Source organism: Phaenicophaeus curvirostris, chromosome 7, assembly GCF_032191515.1.
Source record: "Phaenicophaeus curvirostris isolate KB17595 chromosome 7, BPBGC_Pcur_1.0, whole genome shotgun sequence".
Classification (NCBI taxonomy): domain Eukaryota; kingdom Metazoa; phylum Chordata; class Aves; order Cuculiformes; family Cuculidae; genus Phaenicophaeus; species Phaenicophaeus curvirostris.
The window spans coordinates 36,744,509-36,758,523 of NC_091398.1; the positions used below are offsets into that span (position 1 = coordinate 36,744,509).

Consider the following 14,015-nt stretch of genomic DNA (forward strand, 5'->3'; position numbering starts at 1 on the left):
GGCTAAAAGTCTAAGAATTCTGCATTTTTGACTCAAAGCAAGAAGCATGCTTCAGAAGTGAAGAGTGTTCACCACATGATCACATTAGACAATTGAACCCAAGACAATAAGTGCTTTCCTCAGTCATCATAAGTTTAAAACCTAGAAAGAAAATATAAAATGAAGTTCACTATACAGTACCATTCAAATGAAAAGTGAAATACAATTAATTTAATTCCAATCTAAATCATAGCTCCGGAAAAACGCTTTCATATGTGTCATTTCTGTCTATGCATCAGAAGTAAAAATTTTTCATATACAGTTCCTGTTCTTAACAATCTAACACATTTTTAGTCAGTTCTCTATTTGAAAATTTAATTATCGCTGCACAGACTTATTTGAAAGGAGTTATAATTTCTCTATTAGATAATGGAAATAAAATTCTGAACATAATTATCAGATTGCATTCTTCCATGTTTCTCTGGGAAAATTAGAAAATCATGTATTTATACATATAGATGTATGAAGTGGGAACAATTCTGATCCAGGCTAGCAAACCCCTCTGTATGTATGTAGCTGCTACTTATTATAGGGAAACTGGGATAAAACCAGGAACAACAAAAGCAAAATAAGTCTTCCCCATTGCATTCCTCTGAGTTATTGATAGCAATTTGATAAGCTCTGGATCAAAGAATAAGATGACTGCTGAAGTCTTGCAGGGAATGCATGTGCCCAAATGCATAACACAAAGAAAGCCAACGCGGAATCAGTGATCACCGTTGTATAATAAGGAAAATCATGTTTTCAAATTATTTGAACTCCAGGACAATTAACTTACAGCAAGTTTTATATAAACTGGTGGCTGAGTAGCAACGAATGACCCAAAGTAGTGCACTCACTTGTGAGAATACAGGGAAAAAGTTCTTAACGTACCCCACGTTATCAAGACAAGTGTAATGCCCAGTTATGCCTGTTGCTCAATTAGGGGTACATAAACTGTGCTGGAATCAAAAAGTCATTTTATACACCGAGTATAAAAAGAAACAACGGCACATAAAAAAAAAAAAAAAAGAAAAAAGAAAAAGAAAGGGTGTGTATTACACAGAGAACCATTCACAGAATTTTGTACCCTGTGCAGGTAAAGAGATCCAGGATGCCACAGCAGCCTCCTCAGAGTACTTGAATCTGCTGTGACTGGGAAAGAAAAATCCCTTTATGCTCGAAGAAGGGGACTGATTATTGACCAGGCATACTGAGGAAAATAATACCAATTGTTACGATGCAGCAATCCAGAGCACATGGGCAGTCTGTGCAGTGTTGTCAGGGTCCTGTGTGCCTGGGAAAAGGCTCTGTCACTGCCCAAGAAAGAGACTGACCATCAGTAACCCCCACCCTACCCCATACATCTGATACCTGGATAATGGCTTAAGTTGACTGGTCTGTTGCAACTAGTGAAAAGTTCCACTCGTATGGAAACTTCCAAGCGCAGGCAATGTTGAAATATCAAAATTCAAATATTCAGATATCTGACAAAAGTCAATTATCTCAAAATCCTATAAGTATGCGATTATGTGGAAGACACTCTGAGCTCTTCTGGATTGCAGAAGGCTGAGAACCATCAACTCTTCCCAAGCTGGGATGCCTCTCAGCTGTAGTGCAAGATCTCGTGCTAACACGGCAAATGAAATTGCCTTAGGTGAAGAAATCTCCCCTCGAGAGCCAACCATCACCTATTGCTGAATGCCCATATATTATACGTGACTATCAATCTATCTAAAGAGAGAAATTTTCAGGCTAGCCTCTCTTTATTTGTCACAACCCATGCTCCTCATGCTTATATATATCTTAATATACTAATAATACGCAAATATATGTGTGATATATCTTTGTATGCATACATATCTCTATAGCTCTGTGCTTGCATATATACTTGTTACACTCTACTAAACAGGAGTGAATCTCATCATTTTTGCATCTGATTAAGTCACTGATTAATTTGATCATAACTTATATACATTTAATAATTTTTAATTGTTAATAATCATAATTGTTTATCAACTCATAATTAAGCCTTAACAGAAATTTTGCAATATTACCTAAATAAATTTTGATTCCTTTGCACAATAGTGCCACAGGTGGAAAACAAGGACAATTATAGTCATCAACAGTAATTTCAGTCACAGAAGATAGAAATATGGTAGCAAAAGAATTGTGCACATTGAATAAAGCAAAGCATTGCCATTCTGCAGTACCAAGATCTGAACACATTTCCTTTTTCTTTTACAGAAACAAATTTTTAAGTCATGTTTTAACAGTATTGAACAAAATTAATCATATAATAACCCTCTGTCGACATATTTTACCATAAGTCTAAATCAATACAAAAAAATTGCAATTTTAAAACATTTAAGGAAACCTCAACAAGACATCCCCCTACCATCTATCTCTTCACCCTGAACCAGAGAAGTCAGACACATCCAATAGCATCCCATGCATTTCAATACATAATGATACGATATCCAGTTACAGCATGTACTTCGAGGTCTGAATAACAGATGAAACATTTTCTCTGCTTCCTGTAAGGAGACAAGGAGACTCGAGGCTGGAGGAGGAATACCACAAGCAGTAGGGCAATTGAATTTCAACTACGATCCTTTCTTTTTCAAGTTCTGATGTTTAAGTTCTCCAGACAGTTTTCTTTTAACATACAGCTGCTCTAAATTTAAGCTCTGTGTATTAGTTTCTCTAGAAAAAACATAATTGAAAAGGGGAGGAGCCAGTTAGGAAGATATGTCAAGTAGACAAGAATTTATGCCAGAATACTATACTGTAAATTATTTATATAAAACTCTTATTAGATTGTCAGTAAGAATTAGATTAATAACAATTCTTACCATGATAAAGCTTATCTTCCCTGTAGGAAGACAGGGATATTTTTGAAAAAGAAGGCATGTAGTATTTTATTTCTCATGACTGGCTTAATTGATAATGCTTCTCCTTTAAAATGCTTAATAAATGGACGGTGTAGTCTAACAAAGCTTTCAAAAGCTTTTAAAGGCTCTTTTCTCTTTAAAGATACCCAAATCTACCTGTAGATCTACAACAGAGTGACAAAGCTAGTAGAGAAAACTACACTTAAGATTAAAATTAATGAGAAATTAGTCACTCAAATAATAAATCATTACATGAATATAGAACAATATCAGTAACCTAAAAATAGATAATATTCTAGAAAACTCAGTCTGATGGAACTGTTTAGAACACCTCATCAATCTAAAATTAGCTAATGTATTTCATTATTTCAATTGAAAGACATAAAATAGCATGGCATATTTATTATTCAGTTATGAATACTGTTTTAAAGAGTATAAACAGGGAATCTGAAATTAAAAAAAAAAAAGAGACTGTGATACAGGAAATCCTGTTGCACAGTCAGGATGAAAACCAAAATAATCTAAGTTATAACTTAGATGTGTTTGATTTGGCCACTTAAAAAAGGATACTCTTAGATTAGATTAGCTGTTTTCTCACTAGAAATGTAAAAATGCTGTCTCTACCTGGATAAACAAATCTATTACCCTCGATCCATTAGGAAAAAAACAAAACAAATCAGAAAGAAACCAGTTCTGGGAGATGGGGTGGGGATGTTGTGTGTGAGGTGGGAGGGGACATTAAAGACAGAAGAAAGAAATTTGCTACTGAAGAGAACACTTGTGAGTCTACTCATCCCTCATTCCTTTTGCCACAGAAGAAATTAAAAAAAAAAAAAATCTAGCCTAGTTTTGAGAAGAACAGTGCCAATATATAGACATGTTTTTGTCGATTGGTCTGAATAAAGACTATTTTCATCACCGCCAAATCTTTAATGCATCGATTTTCTTTTCATTTATTGTATCTTTCAAAAATACATTCATATTAACTTGAATTGCAATCACGTAGCAAAGGGTACAAAGGACATCCTAGAATACCACATTTACCAAGAACAGCAAGATCTGCTTCCACAGAACTGTCAAAGTGAGATGCAACAAAATCAGAAGTGCTTCTTCTTCAAGAATTTTTATTTGTTCCCCATGCTAGAAATGAATGTTTAAGACACTGAAAATCAAACTGCAATGCTAAATTTGCAGTGTTCCAGCTGCTACTTAGATTTACAGCTCAGCTGAATGATATATTAAGCAACTGTTTATAACAGGCCTGTACTTTTCAGTGCCATTCAAATGGAAAGTATTCATCTCTGTAAAGTACGACTATATTAACCAGGTTCTTTGCAACTACATGCATATTAATTAAATAATACTTCTTTTCAACATTATAAATTACAATGACAAACTACATTTGTCCTCAAACATACTTACACTACAAAGAAATATAATCACACGTCTGAAAAGTAATTTTAGATGTGAAAGCCAAATATTTCATAAACGAACAGCCAAACCTTTAACTTCCATTTCTGCATGTAATAATTTGAAGAACAGATCTGATAAAATGCTAGTGAAGATAATGGAAGTTGGACACTAACTTCAAACTTGTTTAATTGCCGAAATACAGAAACCCAAAAAGGATAAAAACATATATTCTGTAAATTGAAAGTTATAATTACTGGAAGGTTGCTATAATACAATCATTATAATCACTCTAAAACCATATTGATTCTGAGTATCATACCTGTAGACCCCCAAAACACATAACTGAGACCAAGACGTTCTAACCTGGATGTTAGAAAACAACCAGACTTCTGTTTACAGGAAATTAACTATTTTTCTAGTTTCTTTATATGTAAAATGTTATGGAATATTCGACAGGGAAAAGAAAAAGTCAAAATAGCTCATGATTCATATGGAAAATAATATAAAAACATAAGATTAGCTTTATTTGCTGTTGGTTTAGTCTCTGTGCTCATGAGCAAAATGTTACTTTTAAAGCACCAAGCAGCTAAAAAGAGTTGTGGCCGCAGTATTAAATCCAACTAAAGGTAGGAGGAAAATGGAAGAAAAGGGGGAAAAGATTGTGAAAGAAACAATTCCCACTGTTGTTTTTTAAACAGGAAGATCTGACAGAGCAAAACAAGAAATATTATAAAAATAAACCCTGCATATTTTCTAAGTAATAAAAAGGGAAAAAAAAAAAATATTCTTCCAAACTTGAAAGAGTACTCCAGCAACCAAATACTAGTATTAGAATATTAGCTTAACACAAAATCAATAAACTCTTGCAATCCACTTAAAAGAGTCAATTCAATACTGCTAAATTATTTTCTACCCCTTCATCATACTAGATTATCGTGGTGAACAGAATGAAGAAAGAGGCTGCTGTTACCTAGGAAGAAAATTCATTATGTCACATTAGCATTTCACATTCTACTATGCAATTTCTACCTTCACTCACCTAACTGAAACTTAAAAGCAACGAAGCAGAGAAAGCGAGGAAAGGGATAATGTGTTTTAACTATTTTTGAGGGGCGGCTGATGGCAGGACCTTACCAAAACACCCAAAAGAATCTCACACCAACGGAATATAGGAATGATTACTCCTTGTATTATCCTGAGGTTACAGAAACCACAGATCTTGTCAAACTGGACAGCACGTGAACGAAGGAAAACAACTGCCCTGGAAATATTATTTCAGCAGATCAATAATGCAATTGCAATTTCATGGTTGGATTCTGGCACTCTTGTATCAGTCAGAATGTATCTCAGCAGTCACGAGCAACTCTGCTGAGAGACTGCTAGTGAGGTCAGAACAGTTTAAGTTGTGATTTGAACAAAACAGCCTGGTGTCTTGTTTTTTGTAGGTTGCTTTTTTTTTTGTCTGGTATGACAATCTCACTCTAATTAATATGAGAAAACTGCCTTCAGAACCAAGGAAACGCATACAACTCTTTCAAGATTCACAGCATGTGAGAACTCAGATCAGTATTTTTCACCATGGAGTTAGTTGCTTCTCCTAAAACAGGTATTGGCCTCGGATAACCAATGCTAGTATAAGTTTGTATAGGTAATTGACTGGAGCTCTCAGAAAGCCTTCAAAAGAGCATGCTGGAATCAGCTTATTTCTTCCAGGAGCCTTTTTTGTTAACTGCAATGGGGAAGGAAAATTAACATGACATAAAGCCAAATAATGAGATGATATACAAGGAAAGTTAGAAGATTCAGCATTCAGTGGTTGAGAAAATTGACCAATTTGTCTTGCTGATACAAACGGGAATCCAAGGCCTGATAAAAGGGTCGGATTTTAGCAATGGTTTCTGCAACTAAGTTGCATCATTATCAAACACAAAGGCAGGCTGGGCAGAGAGTGGATTGGTGCAATGGTTTTAAATTTGCTCTAATAAGGAAATCTTGTCTAAAAAAAAGTACGCAGAACTTCTCCTGGATAAGTTTCAAGAAAACATGTAATTCTTATTTAAGATGCAAAAATATTTCAAAGCTTTTATACAGTATATGAAGGATTTTTTTTTCTACATTAATAGACATGAAAGTGAGCTGATGTACCAAATGTTATCTTGTAGTGCTGGGAATTGAAAATACAAGCCAGAACATGCTCTTCATTTCTTTTATCATGTACTATGGGAGGTACAAAATCCCTGAAAGGGAGACTTGATGAAATATGAGAAATGTAGAGCTAAATATGCAACAAAATTGTGAGCAGAGATCAAATGCCTTCAGCACATTCCAAGTGAAAGGTTTACTTCAGCTGAAACTAATAGAGCAGTTGTCATACTTCAGCCTTAGCTGGAAGCTAAACAGTATGCAGCTGGTCTCTCACTCCTTCCCACCTGGTGGGATGGGGAGAAGAATAGGAAAAGAGGAGGCAAACTCATGGGTTGAGATAAAGACAGTTTCAATAGAAAAATAAAATCACAATAATAATAAAATAACATTAAAATACAACGGCTAACTGCCAGAAGATTAGCTCACCCTGAGCAGCAGTTTCAGAGAGGACAGCAATAGCAGTGAGTGCAGAGATCACAGCCAGAGCAGAGATCACAGTAAGCATAGAACACTGAACATGGTACTTCAATTTCCTACCCACCCCCCAGGCAAATTCTTTTTTTTTTTATTGAGCATAATATTATGGTATAGAATATTCTGTTGGCCAGTTTGGGTAGTCTGTCCTGGCTCTGCATCTGTATACTAGAATAGCAAAATGTGGGAAACCGAAAATTTCTTAGCAGCAACTAAACCCATCAGTGTATTATCAAAACTCTTCTCCTATTAAATCTAAAAAACCCAGAAGCTGCTGGGAAGAAAATTAACTTTATTCCAAATCAAGCATAAATATTACCTGGCAACAACCAAAACAATGTGTGCTATCAACATAATTGTTGTACTAAATACAGAACACAGCAGGTACTGGGAAGAAAATTAACTCTATCCCAGCTGAAACCAGGATAGAACTCAAGGATCAAAATGTATTATGATAAAACAGTGATAGAGTGTGGCTGAATATGTCTGAAAATGGATAGTTAGAAATTAAAAAAATAAGATTTGTAGAGTAACAAGTGTTACACAGAAGACATTCTAGTGCATTCAGAAAAGTTTGACACTAAAAAATGGTACTTTGTAAAGCAGAACATTTCTCTACCTTTTCTGCTGAAGTTGCTTTTTTCTCTTTTTTTAATGTTTATACAGACCATTTAGGACACTGATGCTTGAGGCTCAAAATACAAATAGATTTTTGTGGTAAGGGTCTGCATTACTTATAGTTCAGAAGTATTTTTAGTTTTAAATCTAATATCCAATTGCTATTAAGAGAAACTGAGGCAACTAATGATCTTTCACTTAACATGATCATTTTAAAGATGCTAACAAATGCAAACAAGCAGATTTACTATGAATATGTTTGGGATTTTTGTTTTACTTACGTATCTTTGTGATCCATCATATTCACACCTTTCAATTTTTCCCAAGGTGCTGTCTGAAAAGTAAAGTTTCTCTGCCCTATGATCAATGGTAAGTCCATTTGGTGTCAGAATATCTGTACTAATGATAACTTGTGCATTTTTGCCTGAGAGGGTAGACCTCATGATGCTTGGGAGCTGCTCGTTCCAGTTAGTCCAAAACATTAAGCTGTATTAAAATTAAAGTAACAAAAGAATAACATACATTTTAGAATTTAATTCTCTATGAAATAAGCAAGAGAAAAAAACCATATGTCTTCATAAATAATTATGAAAGGCATCTATAATCACTTTGACAATCAGTGGTGAATAAGAATATGTGATATCCAACATCCTATAATTTATAGCAGTTTTAGTTGATTAACTTGTATATGGGCACAGAATTTTTTTATCACAGGTCTGTTCAATTCTGATCATGTCTCTATCCTAATAAACCACAACAGATAACATACAAGCTGTTTAACAATATAAAACTAATTCTGGTAACGTTTATATTAGTAATATCTAACAGCGAAATTAATCTGCAGCTTTTCCCATATTAGAACCGTGATGCAGACCAAAGGGCTAGTATGCAAAAGAATGTTAATGGGTAATCAAGTGATCTTAATGAGCTTTACAGGTGGCACAATTGGCCCCTTGCTACTGTAAAGAATGGTGGACAAAATGAGCTGTGGATGTAACTTATACACTGTTCAGAACCTGCCCATTCTTTCATTGATATCCTCAACACTATTTAGTATGGTTTATTTATGATACCCAAATAAATCATATTTTATAATAGCACGTAAACTCTTAATTTGAAGAAATTGTATGTGGAGTCACACTTGGAAATAAACTCCTTGACTGTCTACACAACTTTGTACATTCACCTATAAAAAATAAAAAAAGAACATAATAAGGCAGAAATGCAGCCTAACATTTCCAAAGAGGAAACAATTACAAGCAGAAAAAGCAGGTTGTCTTCCTTCCAATATAACAGAGATGATCTAAAATTTTGAAGCCTTTTACTAGTGATGTAAAAAGATAAACCCTCCTTATTAGGAAACAGAGTTTTCTTGAGAGTAGTAGGAAAGGAACTAAATTAGACATCTGTACAGAAGTTGTCCACAAATACATAAATTTACACCTCTTGATACATAATTTTATAAAACACTGATCTTTGTGATAAACACATGGGAAATTTGCCATACAAGAAACTCAGGTTCCATTTCATAAAGGCTTCAAATAGTCTTATTTTTATTTAAGCAATGAGAGTAACATGGCTGACAGATCAGTAGAATGTTCACTGTCACTAATTTGTGTTTAGCGCACCTTAAAAAACATAATACTAACATCTGTCTCCAAAACTAAGAAATCTACTTAACCTTCTTAGAGTTCAGCAGTTTTAGTTAATTGTGAAATAAAGAAGTGCTGCTGTATTCTTGACATGAGGTCGAAAATAGAAACTGCACAGAAAGATATAATACATACTTTTGACACTCATCGAGAGCTAACACGTGCGGATGGTCATCTTCAGACATTGTTATTACTGCTTCCTGGTTGAAAGCTCCTCGACGCCTCTGGTCAACAGTATGTCTTGTGATTGAGGATGTGGTTGAACTGGTCCAATATAGAGTGTCCCAAGCTCTGTGGTAAGCAAGTCCTTCCACTGACCCAACATCTGGAAGACACAGTTACAGAGAGAGCAAATAAAACTCCTTCTAGCAAGACATTTGTTTTTAATTTTTTTATTGAAGCCAATCCTGCAGAACCAGAGTTCAGTTACTTCAGCCCATTGACTGTCAACTATGTTATCATTTCACTGTTTTATGTTTTCATTGGAACCAAAGGCTTATTGTTTCTTCATATATTTAAATAAATAAAAAAAAACCAACATGGGGTTGTGGCTGCCCCATCCCTGGAGGTGTTCAAGGCCAGGTTGGACGGGGCCTTGGGCAGGGTGTCCTTGCCCATGGCAGGTTGGTTGGAACTAGATGATCTTTAAGGTCCCTTCCAACACAAACTATTCTATGATTCTATAGAAAGCAAGATCACCATTAATGCCCCTGAACTATATTTGTCAACCCTAACACTCACTTAATTATTATTTTTACTATATTATCCCCAGACAATACATCAGAAACAATAAGCATTTATTCAAGACAAGAATAAGTTAGTGTCTTTCAACTTCAAAGATCATGTAAGCCAGGTCTTGGTCATGTTTTCATTAATTACATGTATTATTCAGCATTATCTTTCAATGTATTTTCTAATATAAACACGTTACATTAACAGGGAGCTCAGTGTCCTGTTATTATTACCTGTATCACCTTTTTCTAAACACCTGAAAAGTAACAAAAAAAGACCAAGTCTGAAGGTCTCAGCATCAATACATTGTTAATAGAAGCCACAATAGCACATTTCTTCATGTGAGCTAGAAACAAAAGCAAATATTAATAAGCAGCTAAAGCATATATTTAACGTCCAGAAAAGATAAATTTTATCTGATTCTAATACATAAAAGTGGCAGACTGAGAAATAGCAGTAATTATTTCCTACCATTATTTTTGAATTACTACAGAAATGTACATTGAATAGTTCACTTATTATTTTGTTAGAAACAAATAATTTTAGACCAGAAGGTTCACGTAGATTATTAATGAACTACACAGGCAAAAATCTAGAAGTATAATAAGGATTACATTGTGCTTGTTATTACAATTTTCATTTGATTTGCTGGAAGATGTAATTTTTAGCATCCCATTCATATACACAGAATAGAAATTCCCAAAATAAGTTTGGTCACACTGAAATTACTATCAGTAAATCAAAACTATGAAGTAAATAAATCAAAATAATTACATTTTATTTATATTTCTCTTTCTTAAGCCTTTGGAGATCTTCAGACTACATTTTCATGACATATCAGTAGAAGGCTTAGTGACTTATCTTAAAAATAAAAAAAGAGAAATAGGATAACACTCCTTAAAGTGAGGTGAATGCATGTAAAAAGGGTCGTCCTACTTAAGAAGGAGAATTTATTAAAAACAAACAAACAAAAACAACAAAAAAAAAATCCCAGCTCACTTCCAAGTAACAAAAAACCGACTGAACTTAACTTTAAAAATGGCATACAAACAAATTGAAAATCACATGAAAATATTTTGACTGCTGCAAAGACGACCTTTTGGATAAGAAAACTGGTTTTCATAAAGATGAATGGATATTCCTTCTTCAAATGCAATATTTAGTTGCTTTATTAATTTATTTTGACTTTTAAGCATCAAAAATATATTGAGATAAAGGGAAGGACTTTTGTTTCAAAAATCACCAAGTGAAATCAAACATGAGTACTTCCAAACATCATGACAGAGATGTGTAAACACCTACTGAAGTACTTTAAACCCATTTGGAACATGTCTGAATGTAAGCTTATCAACTCTGGTTTATGCAGTTTCTGTGTCTGTGGCTCTGTATGAGGAACGGAGGAATCCAGTTGCTTCAATCTTGGGTCTTGCACCCCCTGAGCACCCCCCACATACATGCTACTTCATACCAGGTTATTTTTCTGAAACAAAATAAACCATACTCTTTCTGAAAATAAATGTTCCTTTGGGAGCATATAAACAAGACCATATCAGGTTTTGTTCCTTCTGTCTACAGAGACCTCCCAGCCACTAAAATCCTTACACCTCAAACCTTCAGCATTCTCACACTGTGCTTCAGGATATGCAAAAATATCCCTGACATCAAGACCTTAGGACTGACATACAGCCAGCACACAATTTTAGGCAACAGGAGCCAAAAGAAATCTTAAAAATAATGATTATTTTTCATGGCCAGAAAAACACAACATAGGATTCAAAAGATTCCCAGTCTGCCCAAATCATCCTAGTAGCACCGGCAACTTAGTTACTGTGAGAAATGTTAACATCAGGAACAATTCTAACTTAATTTACTAATTCACATTAAAATTATAAGCTGAATCCCACTTTAACACTAATTAAAACAATCTAAACCAATGCTCTTTAGATACAATTTGGGTAATGCTTTCAGATACTTCATTTAACTCTTAGATTTCTCTGTGTGGAATCAGGAGTTGGTCTCAATGATGCTTGTGGGTCCTTTCCAACTCAGGATGTTCTGTGATTCTACTACAAAATGACAGAAGATGTATTGACATTTTCTGACCAATTCTTCACTCTTTCTAATGAACAAACCATCAGAACATTCATTGCACCATTTTCACCTTTTGCACATATTAATGTTGAATATTTCCTCATCTCTGTTATGGAAGGTTTTAGAAAAATGGGAAAATCCTTGTCTTGTGGTTAAAGATACAGACTTTAGGAGGTGAGGGTTGAACTAAGGTTTGCTGCAAATCCTGTTCTTTACTTCAAAGACGACTATAAGAAAAAAAAAACAAACAACCACACACAAAAAAACCCTCTTCATTTCCCTCATGTAACCTCTTGAGTTTATCAACTTTAGCTTTGTTCCTTGTCTGAATCTGTCAAGAAATTTGAAAGCAAACTGTTTATACAACACAGCCTAAAACTCTTCTGAAGTAGACAAAAGATAATGATGTTGTTCCTGTGACAGCTAGACGTAGTGAACCAGAACTTATCTAGAATGATGAAAGTGCTCTTCAAATACGAGATGTGTTGGATTACTTATATTTTCTATAGTAAAGAGAAAAAAGTCTGTTCTTCTACAGGAATCAGAGAGTTTAGCTTCAGAGGTGGTTCCTGAAGACTAAAACCTCCCAGCTGCTTTATATTGCCAAATACAGGACATTGGAGAAGATTCCAAAGCAACTGCATTCTAGTCTTACATCATCACCAGTTTGTATTGATATTATTTTATATTTACTTATTTCATATTTCCTTAAGGAATATTCTAGAACATTTACTTTAATAAAGTTAATTTATCATTCAGATAACATAAAACATCTCAGAAACATGTAGTCATCCTATCTTCTGCTATGATGAGGAGATTCAGTCCCAAAAATCTACTGACAGGAGGAAAATTAGCAATTTGTTTATTCTCAGTTTCATATTTTCAAGGCATTATATAATATTCTGAATTAGTAAAGCATAAAGAAACTAGAAATGAGAAGAAACACATTTGTTTCACTGACGTATTGAATTAAAACACTGATGGCATTAGATGCCTACAGCACTGATTAAATTTATTCTAGCCATGAAGCAACAGTTTATGATTTTCACATGAATAGCATACTTAAATGAAAGGAACATTAATACAATATGATATTAATATACAAATACTCACATTATTCACCTGCCACTGACATTCTGAATTAAATCAGTAATGGGGTGTATAACTGATTAAATATCTACACAAGAGAATGCAACAGCTTATGATTTACAAAGGCAATGGTAGAGTGATCACATCATTACATTGCCAAATGCTATCTATCACTTTTACTGAACTTAACGAAGATGGATTGCATCCCACAGATGAGATGCAGCCCATAAATATTGTCATGCTGATCTTCATCTGACTTTCCCAGGGAAGGGACAAGCAACAAATCAATAACTGAAGAATTCAGAATAGAATTCCATCATTATTGCAAACAAAAATAAAAATACTAAAGAACAAAGTTTAATTTATCCCGTAGTTGTTGCCACCGACTTTTGCTATATAATGTTTCCTAGTTTTCTAGATTTTTACCTCATGTTTTCCACTTTTAAAAGTCTGTAGAAATTTTACAGTTGAAACTTTTTATTCAAATACCTTTTTCCTTTTACCTTTTCTTAGCTGTGAAATAAGTGCAGTGGAAAAGATAGGCAGATGCCTAAGTAGCAGGATATTTATAGCCCACCAGTGAACTTATGAAAACCTAGACAAAACAACTGATGAAACTATTCAGAGTAGGAAACATCAAAATTTAGCATGAAAACCTAACCTGAGGTTGATGCCTTTAATCATACTTATATGAATTAACGATGGAGGTGGTGAGGAAATGGTGCAAGTTGCCCAGGGAAGTTGTGGCTGCCCCATCCCTGGAGGTTTCAAGGCCAGGTTGGATGGGGCTTTGAGCAGCCTGGGCTGGTGGGAGGCATTCCTGCCTATGGCAGGGGGGTTGGAACTGGATGGGCTTTAAGGTCCCTTCCAACCTATGATTCTATGATCC

General features: G+C 34.5%; 1 protein-coding gene across 1 annotated transcript in view; it reads right to left on the reverse strand.

The window, feature by feature from the left end:
* The window catches only part of LRP1B (LDL receptor related protein 1B), a 699,724-nt gene that overhangs the window by 128,779 nt on the left and 556,930 nt on the right, over positions 1–14,015 (reverse strand). Inside the window, exons 42-43 of the mRNA XM_069861579.1 lie at positions 9,350–9,539; positions 7,844–8,048 (exon numbers count right to left, since the gene is read on the reverse strand). Coding sequence (XP_069717680.1) covers positions 7,844–8,048; positions 9,350–9,539 — 395 coding nt within the window. The remainder of the gene's footprint in view (positions 1–7,843; positions 8,049–9,349; positions 9,540–14,015) is intronic.